Source organism: Manis pentadactyla, chromosome 2 (genome assembly GCF_030020395.1).
Source record: "Manis pentadactyla isolate mManPen7 chromosome 2, mManPen7.hap1, whole genome shotgun sequence".
Taxonomy (NCBI): Eukaryota; Metazoa; Chordata; class Mammalia; order Pholidota; family Manidae; genus Manis; species Manis pentadactyla.
This window is the reverse complement of record NC_080020.1, coordinates 133268437-133284842: the sequence shown is the minus strand read 5'-3', so window position 1 is coordinate 133284842 and position 16406 is coordinate 133268437. Positions and strand designations below refer to the sequence as shown.

Below are 16406 nucleotides of genomic sequence, written 5' to 3'. Positions count from 1 at the left end.
CTTGGCAAAGAATTTTCAAAATGCAAGAGGGGTAGTGCATTGGGTCAGAAATCAGATTTTGAATTCGATGACAAAGTAGAACAGAAAGAAGAGAGTGGTGATTGGGAAGGCCCAGATTCAGGGGTTTTAATGGTAGGCTTGGGCGAAGTCTGTGCGGTAAGAAGAAGAAACATACTCATTATCTCAGCGGAGTGTGAGAGCATATATACATGCTGGTCATACACGCCTGCATGGGTGCAGGGAGCCATTTGTTACTGACGCCAAGCACAGCGGGCTGGCGGTAAAGGCGACATGTGCAGGCTGCCACACTCTCTTCCATTTATACACAGGGACAGGTAAGCATCTATAAATAAAGCCCTTTGTGCAATTAAAGCCCCATCTCTGGGCCACAGTGAGAAATGAAGGTCACATAAATCTTGGGACAAGTGGTTCTTGTGATTTTTTTTCTGAGCAATGGCTTTGAAATCTCTAGGAAACGGTAGCTGGCTATTCACTTTTGAGTTCAGCACCGATTGGCATCTCAAAACAGATACCAGATCAATAAATCCATGTTGATCTATTTCCATCAGATCCTTGGAAGTCACTCTGACTAGTGGTGAGGGAAATTATTAACTACCTGCAGAGTCTCTGTTTGGCTGGGCTGCTTCCCCACCAGCTGCACAGTTCTTGTGGCTGCCATCAGCCCTGTGGCCTGCCTGTCTCAGGGGCTGCCACACTTTTCCTAGAAAGGGTCAGATAATAACTGTTTTCTACTTTGGGGGCCACATGGTCTCGGCTGCAGCTAATCAACTCTGCCATTGCGGCATGAGGGGAGTCACAAGTCAGACATAAAGCAGTGAATGTGACTGTGTTCCAATCAAGTGCTAATCACCAAAGCAGGCTGTGGGTGGGATTCAGCTTGTGGGCTGCAGTGTGCTGACCCCTGGTTGATGTGAATGGTAAGTCCCAGGACTGGGCAGGACGACCCACTCATGAAGACCCCTAGGTGAAATCCGCTCCTGAAGCTGATCAGTGGTGTGGGGGCCTCTGGATCCTCCAAAGAGAATATCTGTATCGAGACCAAAAATGTCTGAAATAAAATGGCCTTTGCAAAAGAAAGGGAGCAGGTGGCTCAGTGGGATCAGGCTGAAGTTGCGTCTGAGAGCCAGAGTGAATGGATGCTGCGAGGACGTGCATTTTGTAACGAAATACATGGTCAACTAACTGCCTGCTATTTCCCCATGTCTCCACATTTGCAATTTAGGCCAATCAAGTTTAAGGTTTCCTCATCCATTTACTTACCAGTAACAGTAAGAGTCACTTATTTTTACTGAAATGAAATTCAACTTCAGCTATGTTAGAAAATCTTAGTTATATCACATACTTTTAAAAGAAAAAACAGAGTTTCATAAATTCCAAAACTTTTTCTCTATGAAAGTTGAACTCTATTTAAGAAACTTGCCTATTTTCTTTTGTTAAAATTGGATGGCTGCTGAAAGATTTTGTAATTTGTGCTGGTATCACATTGCAAATGTACTATTAAATTCCTTTGACTTATAAATAGAGAATTTGAATCTTTTCATGGATACAGACATAGGTACATTTTAATTCTATATAATCAATGTTGAACAAAGATTAAATGTTATGTTTTGCTGTATTTTATCACTGGCAGCTAGATATTGTCCATGACAATACTCAAGCAACTTTTGAAAAACATGTATTAGTATTTGGGTAGTGATAATGTGGTTGAAACATTTTTGGTATGCAAAAACTATTTTATTTTTTATAAACTAATTTTTTGTTTCTACTTCTTGCTTAATTACAAAATAGAAAGGACTGTGAATGTATAGTGGAGGTTTTAATCTCTCAATAAGATGTCAGTAAATTATAGCGTTACAGTAACATGTGAGAGTCAAAGAAACGCTGCTTTCTTTTTAGACTTTAATTTTGATCCATCCACTAGACTGATACCACAGCAACTTTTGTGTGAAAAACCATAACTATTGATTGAAGGACTTGAACAACTGAGTGTTTCTAATGTGACAAGTGATTATAACCTAAGCCACAATACACAGTTCCTCACTGACAAGTAACAGTTGAGACTGTTAATGGCTTTTCTGACTTATGACAAAACACAGTGACACATTCAATACTATTTCCTATATAATTGTTAAAATTAGAAAAAAACAAATATACTTTTGAAAGAGAAGGATGTGACAGAAGGTCCGTAATGGGTGTTTAAAATGATGTGAAAGGAATAATGTAAGTTATCAAAACTTGAAAATGGTAAGTGTAAAACTCATGTAAGAGTCATTAACGATACCCAATGTTTGATCTTCACCAGAGCTGTCAAATTAGGGGTGGCTGAGGTTGCCAATTGGTGCAGTTCCCTGTGGTTGTTCCACGCAGCCATTCCAGCTGGGGGACCCCAGAACACCAAGCCCAGTGGTTGTTTTGCAAGAAGATACAGTGACTTGCACTGTTCCAAAAGCCTGTGATTGGCAACTCCAGTCTGACTCTTTAATCATGGCATATTTAAGCTTGTGCGTATTCAGAAATAAAACATATGAAGACATAAAATGGAGAATCATAGCTAGTTATGTTTTTCCATCTGTGTTTTCTCATGCTATTTCAAATTGCAAAATCAGGTTTGATCTGAACTTATTTCTGTAAATAATTTTTCAAGGACAGATTTGCAAGCATTTTATAAACTAACTAGAGTAAATTGGCATTCCTCTCTCTCCAGTTATTATGTAATCCCCAATTCCAAAGACTCTATTTTCAATAAACAATTTCTGTTTTGTTAAACCATGTCTAGGAGGCCATGGGCTTCTCAGTGCCTACTATAATAACAGAATTAGTGATAAATGGTGAGATTATTTAGTGCTAAGATTCAGAGTAATTCTTCTGGATTCATTTTTAAGGTGAGAAACAGCAGCCACACTGAAGTGTAGGTGGGAGTTGAGGATCTCTGCAGTTAAAAAAATCTTATTTTGATCCTCAAATTAGTCATGATAAAAAAAAAGAGATAAACCACATGAAATAGGTAAGACTGACTAAGACAGAGAACAACTAGGAAAATGCCTGACTCAACCCAATTCAACACTTCTTATTAAACTCATAAATCCAGATACATGTTAAAGGAACAATGAGATGAAACTAGTGACCGTGTCATAGCAAAATTTTCAGTCTTATTAAAGGACGTGTATGAAGTAATCTGTAGTGAAAGAAACTTCCCATCAATAATAGTCAACAATAATAAACCAGACCTAACAGGACCATTTTCTGGATTGGCAGCATGGATATACACTATTTCATCAATGTTTCCTCAAATTATTTTTCAGTTAGTTTGATCAAATCATCTTCTTTGGCCATTGGACTGACAAGAGCATCTTTTCTCTTTATTTAGTGGAGCTTAATGTAGGAGGGATGTTCTCAGGGTCAGAAGGAATTAATATATGCCAAACTGCTGCCCGAAGCTCTTTAGTCTTACCATCTAGAGAAAATACTTTAATCTTTGAATATCTCATGAATACAGACAAACATGTCAATGCTTTTGTGGGCTAAAGTTTTATTGTGTGTGTGTGTTTGCTTAAACAAGCATTAATATATTAAGCTCCTAATGCTCAAAACAGGTAAGCATTTCAATGAGAGATTTCAAAGGTTACCACAGGTATATGAAGAAAAATAATCATGTGGCTTCTGCCTACATATAATGGAATTTTATTTTAACCGTGATATAATAAGGTATAATTCAAGCCAACCATTTGCACTGAGTGCAGTGGGGTTCCCTCTACTTGATGTAGAAAACTATTCAAATCCTGATACTGAATTGTTGATTGGACCTATTTGGAGCTCTCGGGGTGCTTAAACAGGAAACCTGACACTCTTAGAGTATAATGGTAATATCCTGAATTAAATGAAATAATAAGAGAATTCCCAGAAAGTGTCAAAGTACATCCATCACAGCCTTTAATAACAAAAGAAAAAATTATTTAGTATTTAGATATAAAGGAATGGGGGTGGGGGCAAGGAAGGAAAAGTCGAGTAGATCCTTGATGACAAAAGGTTTAGTCTTTTGAGTTTGTTGATTGCACTGAAGGACTTCCAGAAGGTGAAATCTAATTAAGAATTGACAGCTCACTGATAAACTGACACTCTGGCCCATGAAGTGAAGCTATGTCTCAGCTGCATACAGTAAAATACCACTGATTCTGAATCAAACTGGGGACAGTGCCATTTGTGGTGGCACAGAGGTTGTGACACAGAGCCCTACCTCTCCCTATTCCATTCACATGAAAGTCCTCCTTCCTCACCACAGTCCCCTCAGCCTCAGAAATTTCTTTTCGTCCTTTAACTCTTGATGATCACTTCTTCCAGGAAGTATATCATGACAGCCCCTCCCACAGCTTTAGGTTGGAAAGTATAGACATAATGACTTCTTAAATTAAAACATTTGCCCCAAATGCACAGCTAGAATGGCAGGGTACGGGACTAGTACCGAGTTCTCTCTGTGCCAACTTCTCTGTGCTGTTTTTGCCCCTCTCCTCCCTGCATGCCCACATGCCATGCAGGGCTAAAGAGCCAAAGAGCACAAGGATGTGAATATATCACCACTTGGACCTGCAACCACAGAGGAGCAACGCCACAAAACACCATCAGTGTCCAGGTCGGGCCGGCATCTCCTCAGTGGGAGGAACACACTAGTGTATGCATGCTGCATGGTCAAGTCCACCTTACCCATATCACAGTGGTCACCATCTCATGAGTTATTGATCAAATAGAAATTACCAGTAATATTAGCTTTCCTTGTGGCATGGGGCAGCCTGAAAACCATTAGCTGTTTTCCTTCTCTTGATTATCAGAGACAAATGCTTCCCAGTGGCATCTGGTAGTGTTACCCATAACCAGGGGACCTGAGCACACTTAGAACCAGTTCGACCAACACCACTGCCATGGTGACAGGAAGTCCCCATCTGACTTACTTATCTCCTTTGCTTTTGGAGATGCCGACCAACTTCTCAATGCCACCAGCATCCCGCAAGGCCTTGGCGTTCTCCATGTTCTTGGTGATCACCTCGTGCAGGGTGCAGCAGACAGCTGTCACCGTGTCATCCGACATGGCCTTGCTTGCTGTGTTGTTGCTGTTCCCACCTGGGAGCCTGTGGACGAGGTCTCGCATGGCGTATTTACCTTCGGAAGAGAAGAGGAAGGGAAAAGTGGAAATGAGGCCAAGAGGACAGAGGGAGAGGTGGGGACAGGGGAGAAGAGGAGAACACAGGGGCCACACTGATGCAGTACTGTTGTTCCCATCCCCCAACACCCTCAACTGGGTAACGACACAGACACACAGAGTTTCCTCATAGTGAATGCATGGCTTGTGGTGCTGGGTGGCTGTGGGACTGAACCTCTGGGCAAGTGATTTCATGTCCCTAAGCCTCTGCTTTTTATATCTGTAAAGCAAGAACAATAATATCGGTAAAAGCAAGATAAGATCTGGAAAAACCAGAACCTATCTCACAGGTTGCTGCAAAGATTAAAGGAGAAAATGTATGGAAAGCATTTAATACATAGGGATGACCAAGGATGCAGGACTCAAATAGATGTTAGCTATCACAAGATTCCTGCTGGGTACTCGCAGAAGTCAGGGGAACACATGGTAACTCTGACAAAACCTCAAACATGCCTTGGTGGGAACTATGTTGGGACCTGTATTATTTAATAAGTAAAAGTCAAATCACAAATAAGTGGACACCATGGTCATATGTATGTCTTCTATGTTCTGGCCTCTATGAAGCAAAGAGAAACATTTAAAGCAAGGGTAAGAGGCCTCACAAATAATATGTAAGTAGTGTCCTTACAACTAGGATAACCAAATGATGTTCTTGTGTCTCTGATGGGATTTTATTGTATGGTTCTACAATATAACATTCACTAATTGGACATGTTTTTCTTCATGTGAAGAAAAAAGTAGAATCCAACTTTGCTGCCTTAATTGACTTTATCATTATTAATCTTGCTACTCCCTATGATAAAGGTACTTAAAATGACATCTTTATGGACTACTTTTAGTTGACAGAGTACTTTAGGCATTACCAATAACCCTGCAAGACAATTAATTCATCCCACCTGCAGCTTCCAATTCTGTTCCATTAATTTACTTCTGGAACTAAGTGAGTGTGTGCCTTTAGCGAAGTTGACTGTTCTTAAATTTTTTGGATGGAATTGGCAAGTTCCAAAGTTAAATCCCTTTCTTGTCTCCCATTCCCCAACTAGACATAGTTAGCTAGCTCCTAAGAGCCATTTGAAATATTTCTCCTCCATATATGTCTCTAAAGGATGGCCTCTCTTGCTGTTTAATTTTCTGGTGTGTGGTGCCTGGAGGTAGGAAAAGGAACCCTGCGGGACGAGGCAAAGATATCTTAATTCCAGGCACTAATAAGTAAAACATAGGCCCTTGAAATTTTTCTGTCTGCTGTTATCCTATGTTTAGGTGGCTTATTTTAGTATGGAGAAAAAAACCCTGATGTCTAATTACTGAAAAAGGAAAGTATCTCCATTCACTTGATGATAGCCAAGAACTGTCTTACAAAAATTGGTTGGCCTGCATAACTGCAAATGTAGCATACTTTTTCTAAGGCATTTAAAATAGTTTGGAAAGATACTTTGTGCCTGCGCAGGTGTCTGAGCAGCTTGTTGGATCTATTTGTCATTATCTCATACTCAACTCTGGCTAAGAGTTTCCTTTTGTGGAGCTCAGCCTGCTGGACCGGATCGGTTCTTTCACCCCACAGACCACTGTAAGACAAACCTGAGCTGCACAGAAGTGAAATGGATTGGGTCCTTTTCCTTTTTCTTCGTAAGTGAAGTGGTTGAGGAAGGAAACAGAAAACTATTTCAATCATCGTGCATACAGGGGCATTCACACACCTGGCTGGGTATGAAAGATTGGTTTTTGACCTTGGACATCATCAAAGTTGAAGACAAAAACGAGAAGAGGAAGAGGATTTGGCTGGAGCATTTCTAAAATTTTTGTTATGACTATAATTTTTAAATTACCTCAGAGACATCTGAAGATGTGATTTCCCAATCTATGAGCCCTGAACGAGATACAATGTGTCCCCATAATGTTTAGGTGGCAGGGAATGCTACCTTTCCCCAGAGCAGCCTCTTTGACCTGCTCCACAGTCCCATACAAATACCATCACTATCCATGTGCCCCGTGGTGTGGAAAACAGCAGAGTCGATGCCATATATAACCTTCCACAACCTGTCAAGGAAACCAACTGGAATTGGAATAATATTTCCAGAACAGTTCTCTGACATTTTACTAGGCAACTAGAGTTTTCATTTAGTCTACTTATTAGTCTATTTGGAGGGATACATTTTAGTCTATATTTTTGACCATCCAAACAGAGAAACAAATCAAATAAAATTATTCCATACAGTCAAAAACCTCTGGGTGAAATCTGTTATTTCTCTTAAGGACATACAATAGTTTTAGCCTTTGATTATGCTGCTGAGAAAGCTGTCTTCTCATACTGGAACTTGAATCCTATCTTCATGTGAAATTTGGGTAACAAGAATAGCTTTTTAGCTCCTTCTTGTGTTTAGAAACTTTGAGACAAATTAGGGGGAAAAAAGGGAAAATAAGGGACATAGGATAGTTACAGCCACGTGTGACCTCATGTGGCATGCTCATCACAGGACAGAGAAGGGAGGAGGCTGACTGGATGAGGGCTGTCACGGAAGGCCTGAGAGGGGAAGTGAGTGCTTAGGACTTGTTCTAGAACTCAGGGAGCCACAAGACCAAACTCACATTTTACTAAGGGAATTCTGGTGCACCAAAAAGAAAGGTTTAGAACAGTCAGACTGAAGGGGCGGGGGATATGTTATCTTTTCTTGGCAATAAAGTTCTCTCTCTCTGAATTTCCACTGAAGTATATATAACTTAGGGTAGCTTGTGCGTATAATTGTTCTTTGTCTCATATTTTCTTTGTTCACTAAAAATTCTAAATAGTAGAAAGAGCAGAAAAGCTATTCTTGCTACCTAGTAAGAGGAATCTTGGCACCCCCCTCTTCCCATTCCTCAGGCATACTTCTGGGTCCTTGAGGCCTGAGATTTCTTCCGGGGTGAAAGTCAAACCCCTTTTGGAGCTAATTCTCTTTCTGAGCCACAGAGGCAATAAGGTGCCAAGGTGTGTGAGCCAAATCGATTTTCACAGCCTAATAACATCAAGGTGTCAAATGGCATTTTTGTTTTGGATTCAGAGGTAGAAGTGGATGAAGATAAATTCTTAGTGGATTAACGAGGGGAGTGGCTGGGTGGCCAGATGGGTGCTACCTCTTTAGAAACCTGGAGGAGGAACCAGTGGGAGCTTCTGCACAGACGCAGGGACATCAAGGGGCAGTGGCAGCAGTAGCCATTGCAGACTGAAGACCACACCCTGTTCCTCTGGATTCAGTTTGGCTTAAACAGGTAAATGGTACAAGACAGACTTAAAGTTATAGATTCACATAAATAATACCATTCACTAGGCAACTAATATTTAGGAACAAAACAACAAGGACTTGTGACCTCAAAGAGGTGGCCAAGGATGGTGGTGTGGGGGAGGGGATGAGGGAAGGGGAGCAGTCCTGATGGACATTCGTAAGATGGAACTGACAAGGCTCAGAGTCCACTGAAATGTGGAGGGTGATGGAGGGAAGGCAGAATCAGAAGCTCTGGTAAGGAGCAATATATCAAGTGAATTTTAAAGTTTAATAATAATGGATAAGTTGGACTTCTATTGTATTTTTTCACACAAAGAAAAATATGCAAATTTAGTAAGTGTTATTTGGGAGAACAACATGGCAAAATCCCACCAGAGAGACAAGTGGGTCATCAGGTTCAAAAGATGCTTCGTTTTGTGAAAGCAAGTGCTTTCATTTGGAATAAATTTGGAAGAAATCAAGTGGAACCAGTGCCTGCTAGGAGGAAAGAGCTCCTTCCTGTATTCCCAGCTGTAGCACCTGCCTCCACTGTGGAGCTCGGCCTGCTGGACCGGATCGGTTCCTTCACCCCACAGACCACTGTAAGACAAACCTGAGCTGCATGATATATTTAATGCAATGAAACAGAAGGGTCTCCAACCAAGAACACTCTACCTGGAAAGATTATCATTTAAATTTGACGGAGGGATTAAATAATTTCCAGATAAGCAAAAGTTGAGGGAGTTTACCTCTCACATCTCCACAGTGTATTTTAAAGGGACTGCTGTAGATGGAAGTGCTCCTAAGGCTAAATTGCTGTCACCAGAGAAAACAAACCACAATAAAGGAAGTAGACCAATTAATTACTAAGCAATACAAAATTAAATCAACTACTGACAAAGTCAGTCAAAGGATACACAAAGAGCATAGAATATGTTACCTAATATATAAAGAATGGCAAGGAAGAAGGGGGGAAAAAAGGAACCTTTAGATTGTGTTTGAAATAGCATAATAAGCGAGTTATGTTAGACTGTTAGATAATAAAGAAGCTGCCCTTGAATCTTTGTTAACCACAAATCTAAAGCCTACAATGGCCATAAGTACATACCTATCAATAATCACCCTAAATGTAAATGGACTGAATGCACCAATCAAAAGACATAGAGTTAACAGAATGGATAAAAAAAAAAAACAAGACCCATTTTTATGCTGTCTACAAGAGACTCACATCAAATTAAAAAACATACAGACTAAAGTGAATGGATGGAAAAAGATATTTTACACAAATAATATGGAGAAAAAAGCAGGAGTAGCAGTACTTATATCAGACAAAACAGGTTTCAAAACAAAGAAAGTAACAAGAGACAAAGAAGGACATTACATAATGATAAAAGGGTCAGTCCAACAAGAGGATATAACCATTATAAATATCTATGTACCCAACATAGGAGCACTGACATATGCAAACAAATACTAACAGAATTAAAGTGACAAACAGAATGTAATGCATTCATTTTAGGAAACTTCAACACACCACTCACATCAGTAGACAGATCAACCAGACAGAAAATAAGGACAGAGACAGAGTCACTGAACAACAGATTAGAACAGATGGACCTCACAGACATCTACAGAACACTCCACCCAAAAGCAGCAGGATTCTCATTAGTCTCAAGTGCACATAGAATGTTTTCCAGAATTGATCACATACTAGGCCAAAAAAAAAAGCCTCAGTAAATTAGAAAAGATTGAAATTGTACCAAACAACTTCTCAGACCATAAAGGTATGAAACTAGGAATAAATTATGCAAAGAAAACAAAAAGCCCACAAATACATGGAGGCTTAATAACATGCTTCTAAATAATCATTTGATCAATTACCAAATAAAACCAGAGATTGAGCAATATATGGAGACAGATGAAAACAACAACTCAACACCCCAAAAACCTGTGGAATGCAGCAAAGACAGTTCTAAGAGGAAAGTATATGGCAATACAGGCTTACCTCAAGAAAGAAGAACAATCCCAAATGAACAGTCTAAATTCACAATTAATGAAACTAGAAAAAGAAGAAGAAATGAGGCCCAAACACAGTAAAAGTGTGGGCATAATAAAGATCAGAGAAGAAATAATAAAATTGAGAAGAATAAAACAATGGAAAGAATCAATGAAACCAGGAACTGGTTGTTCAAGAAAATAAGCAGAATAGATAAACCCCTAGCCAATCTTAGAAAGAAAAAAGAGAGTGTACACACATAAATAGAATCAGAAGTGAGAAAGGAAAAATCACTAAGGTCACCACAGAAATACAAAGAATTATTAGAGAATACTATGAAAAATTATGTGCTAACAAAATGGATAACCTAGAAGAAATGGACAACTTTCTAGAAAAACACAACCTTCCAAGACTGACCCAGGAAGAAACAGGAAATCTGAACAGACCAATTACCAGCAATGAAATTGAATTGGTAATCAAAAAACTACCTAAGAACAAAACTCTTAGACCAGATGACTTCACCATTGAATTTTATCAAACACTTAGAGATGACCTAATACTCATCCTCCTTAGTTTTCTAACAAGTAGGAGAGAAGCAAATACTTCTGAACTCATTCTATGAAGCCGGCTTCACTCTAATACCAAAACCAGACAGACACCACAAAAAAAGAAAATTACAGACCAATATCCCTGATGAACATAGATGCAAAAATACTCAACAAAATATTAGCAAAACTGAACTCAAAAATACATCAAAAAGATCATCCATCATGATCAAGTGGGACTTATCCCAGGGATGCAAGGGTTGTATAATATTTGAAAATCTGTCAACATCATCCACTACATCAACAAAAAGAAGGACAAAAATCACATGATCATCTCCATACATGCTGAAAAGTCATGTGACAAAATCCAAAATCCATTGATGATAAAAACTCAATAAAATGGGTATAGGGGGCAAGTACCTCAACATAATAAAGGCTATATATGACAAACCCACAGCCAACATCATACTTAACAGTGGAAAGCTGAAAGCTTTTCCTCTAAGATTAGGAACAAGACAAGGATGCCCACTCTCCCCACTTTTATTCAACATATACTAGATAGAGCTCCTAGCTACAGCAATCAGGCAACACATAGAAATAAAAGGCATCCAGATTGGTAAGGAAGAAGTTAAACTGTCCCTGTTTTCAGATGATATGATATTGTACATAAAAAACCCTAAAGAATCCATTCCCAAACCACTAGAACTAATATCTGAATTCAGTAGAGTTGCCAGATACAAAATTAACACGCAGAAACCTGTTTTATTCCTGTATACTAATGATGAACTAGAAGAAAGAGAAATCAGGAAAACAATTCCATTCACAATTGCATAAAAAAGAATAAAATACCTAGGAATAAACCTAACCAAGGAGGTGAAAGACCTATACTCTGAAAACTATAAGACACTCATGAGAGAAATTAAAGCAGACATTGATAAATGGAAATACATCCCAGGCTCATGGATAGGAAGAATTAATATTGTTAAAATGGCCATCCTGCCTAACACAATCTATGGATTCAATGCAATCCCTATCAAAATACCAATGGCATTCTTCAATGAATGATAGCAAATAATTCTAAAATTCATATGGAACCACTAAAGACCCCAAATATCCAAAACAATCCTGAGAAGGAAGAATAAAGCTGGGGGGATTACGCTCCCCAACTTCAAGCTCTATTACAAAGCCACAGTAATCAAGACAATTTGGTACTGGCACAAGAACAGACCCACAGATCAATGGAACAGAATAGAGAGCCCAGATATAAATCCAAGCATATATGGCCAATTAATATATGGTAAAAGAGCCATGGATATTTAATGGAGAAATGACAGCCTCTTCAACAACTAACTGGTGTTGCAAAACTGGACAGCTACAGGCAAGAGAATGAAACTGGATTATTTTCTAACTCCATACACAAAAGCAAACTCAAAATGGATCAAAGACCTGAATTGAAGTCATGAAACCAAAGAACTCTTAAAAGAAAACATAGGCAAAACTCTCTTTAATATAAATGTGCACAACTTTTTCCTGAACACAGCTCTTTGGGCAAGGGAAGCAAAAGCAAATATGAACAAATGGGATTATAGCAAACTAAAAAGCTTCTGTACAGTGAAGGACACCATTAGCAGAACAAAAAGGCATCCTATAGTATGGGAGAATGTATTTGTAAATGACATACCTGACAAAGGGTTAACGTCCAAAATATATAAAGAACTCATACACCTCAACACCCAAAAAACAAATAACCCAATTAAAAAATGGGCAGAGGATCTGAACAGACAGTTCTCCAAAGAAGAAATTCATATAGCAACAGGCACATGAAAAGATGCTCCACATCACTAATTATCAGGGAAATTGAAATTAAAGCCATATGAGATATCAGCTCACACCAGTTAGGATAGCAAACACCCAAAAACAAGGAACAACAAATGCCAGTGAGGATGTGGATAAAGGGGAACCCTCCTACACTCCTGGTGGGAATGTAAATTAGTTCAACAATTGTGGAAAGCAGTATGGAGGTTCCTCAAAAAATTAAAAATAGAAATACCATTTGACCCAGGAATTCCACTCCTAGGAATTTATGTGAAGAAAACAAGATCCCAGATTCCAAAAGACATATGCACCCCTACGTTTATCACAACACTATTTACAATAGCCAGGATACGGAAACAATCTAACTGTCCATCAGTAGATGAAGGGATAAAGAAAAAGTGGTACATATACACAATGGAATATTATTCAGCCATAAAACGAAAACAAATCTTACCATTTGCAACAACATGGATTGAGCTAGAGTGTGTTATGCTCAGTGAAATAAGCCAGGCAGAGAAAGACTAGTACCAAATGATTTCACTCATATGTAGAGTATAACAACATAGCAAAACTGAAGGAACCAAATAACAGCAGACTCAGTGACTCCAAGAAGGGACTAGTGTTTAGCAAAGGGCAGGGGCTGTGGAGGGTGGCGGGGAAGGAGGGAAAAGGGAATTAAGGGGCACTATAATTAGCACTCACAATATAGGTAGGTAATGGGGAAGGTATTACAGCATGTAGAAGACAAGTAGTGATTCTACAACATCTTAGTATGCTGATGGACAGTGACTGCAATGGGTGTGGGGGGGATTTGATAATATGGGGGAATGTAGTAACCACAATGTTGCTCATGTGAAACCTTCATAAGATCGTATATGAATGATGCCTTAAGTTAAAAAAAAAAAAAGAAATGCATGTTGTTCCCTCAGGTTAAAATAAAACAACACAGCTTTGCCACCACCAGCACCACCAGCAAACAGATCACTCTTTCTTGATCAAGTTTCCAGCAGAAATGAGTTGGGCATTTCGTCTATGTTACTTAGTCTCCAATGAAAGTATTTTTATCCCTTATAGGTAATGATCATGGAAGATATAATTGTGTAAATAACAACTGTGTTTCCATCAATTACAGACTAACTGTAACCTTAAAATTTTGCTATCTTTTCCTGTGTGTGTGTGTTCCCTTTAAATACTTGTATTTGAAGCAGTTTTCTAAATTCTGAGCCTCTAAAAAATTGTATGTAAAATTTTTCTTCTCTTTACAGTGCTTCTTTCTGGGACTTGTGTTTACAGTTGTTGGGCCGTTGAGGCTCCCTTGATGCTCTCAGGATTCTTAACAGCCTGTGTTGCCCAGGAAGGTCACTCTTTGCAGAGTTCTTGTGCTGATACAAGCTGGTGGGATTTCCTGAAATCAGCTAACAGCTCTGCTCTTGCTGTCTGCTTTGGTTCCTGTGTTGTTCATTTGTTTATGACATCGTTTCTATTTCTCTGTCAGGACTAAGCGTCTTTCTGGTATTGATTTGCACATTACTACATAGTTTTCTTATTGGGGGTAGCAGTATTGAGGGTCGGTTTTATGGGCTATCCTTCTGTGTTCTGTAAGGTGACAGACAACAGAGCAGTCACTTGAGTTCCTGTCTACACCTACTCATCACATACAAGGCATCTTCAAAAGGTTATACGGAGATTTTTCATCAGAAACTGCAGAGGCCAGGAGGCAATGGGCTGTATTTTGATCATTGATAGAAGTCTCCAGATAGCTTGTCTTTGTGATGCATTATTATAAACTCAAGTCTCTCAAACCAACTTCAGAGAAAAGATATTACTATGGGTTTTACATTTAATATCCTAAAGTTATAACACTCTAATTTAAATTTGTACCAGCTTAACTTCAGTAACATGCAAAACTACACTCATTTACAGCTCCATTCCCATCCACTTCAGTTACAGATAAAACAAAATTATATCTATGTGCTTTGTATGTCCCAAATCATAAAATAATGGTTGTTTCTTTAATGCATCTGTCTCTTAAATCATGTAGAAAAAAAAAGTGGAGTTACAAACTGTTGTTACAGTAATACTAGCTTTTGTAATTACCCATATATTTATCTTTACTGAGATCTGGACTTCTTCATTTGACTTCTGGTTACTGCCCTTTATTTCAAACTGCAGAATTACATCTACTTGCTGGGAAGGCCTAGTGATAAGAAACTCCCTCTACTTTTATTTATATGGACATGTATTAATTTCTCTTTCACTTTTGAAGGGCAGTTTCGCTAAATACAGGATTCTTAGTTGACAGTTTCTTTCTTTTTAGCACTTTGAAAATACAGCTTATTGCCTCTTGTCCTCCAAAGTTTCTGATGAGAAATCTGCTTATAACCTTTTGGAGATCCCTTGTATGTGATGAGTCACTTCTCTTTGCACTGCTTTCAAAATTCTCTTGGTCTTTGGAGGTTTGATTATGTGTCTCAGTGTGGGGCCCTTTGGTTTATCCTACATGGAGTTCACTGAGCTCCTTGGATGTTTATACTCATGTCTTTCATCAAATTTGGGAAGTCTTCAGGCATTATTTCTTCAAACAGCTGCTCTGACCCTTTCTCTCTCTTCTTCTGGGACTTCCACAATGTGTATGGTGCTCTGCCTGGTCCCTTAGGCTCTGCTCACTTTTCTTCAGTCTTTTTTCTCTTTGTTCCTTGGACTTGATCATTGTCTTACTTCAAGTACACTGATTCTTGTGCCTTCTCAAATCTGCCTTTGAATATCTCTGATGATTTTTTCATTTCCATTATTGTATTTTCAGCTCTAGAATTTATTTTTTTGTTTCGTTTTAGGTTTTCTATCTCTATTGATATTTCTGTTTTACTCCTATATCAGTTGCTTGGCTCTCTCCATGTCTCTTTTAGTCGTATGAGCATCTTTAAGACAGTTGTTTTAAAGTCTCAGTCTAGTAGGTCTGCCATCTGATCTTTCTCAGGGATGGTTTCTGTTGGCTTATTTTTTTCCTTTGAATAAAGGGCCATGCTTCCCTGTTTCTTTGTATCCCTTATGATTTTTCTTCTTTGTTTCTTAGCTTATTTATTTATTTTTTTGCAGGGAAAACTGGACATCAGAATCCAACAATCAGGTCTTCTAAATCCTCTGTAAGTCACTTCAACTGGGGGGGAGGGGTTGCAGCAATGAGGGGCATGAAAATATGGCTGCCAACCTCCATGATCAGAAGTCAGTGACAGGACATAGACACCCAGTATTTGGAGAACAGAATCCTTATTGCCCACCCTGTCCCACCAGCTGCATGCAAGCTGCTCCAGGAGCACATGTATAGCTGTCTGCCAAGGGGACAGGTGTGAGAGATGGGTAGCTGCTACTATGCTCAGAGCTGAAATTGACTGAAATTTATGGTAATTTATATATTATATCCAAAATAGTTACACCAGATGGATTTTGCCAACAGGACTGCTGTCCCTGTTGGGGGTCAGATTCCTGGTTCTTCCTACTCTGCCATCCTGCCAGAATGTTCTACCCACTTTGAATTTACTTTTGACCAGTAGTTGAAGATGTAAAAGTGAGGTGCTGATGTTCATGCTATTGTGTGTTTG

At 39.0% G+C, this 16406-nt stretch overlaps 1 protein-coding gene across 6 annotated transcripts in view; it reads right to left on the bottom strand.

Annotated features, from left to right (window-relative positions):
- Positions 1-16406, bottom strand: part of CTNND2 (catenin delta 2) — a 947950-nt gene that overhangs the window by 46115 nt on the left and 885429 nt on the right. For all 6 annotated transcript variants that reach the window (XM_036896685.2, XM_036896686.2, XM_036896687.2 and 3 more), the window contains one exon: positions 4965-5172. In XM_036896685.2, the coding sequence (XP_036752580.2) occupies positions 4965-5172 (208 nt within the window). The remainder of the gene's footprint in view (positions 1-4964; positions 5173-16406) is intronic.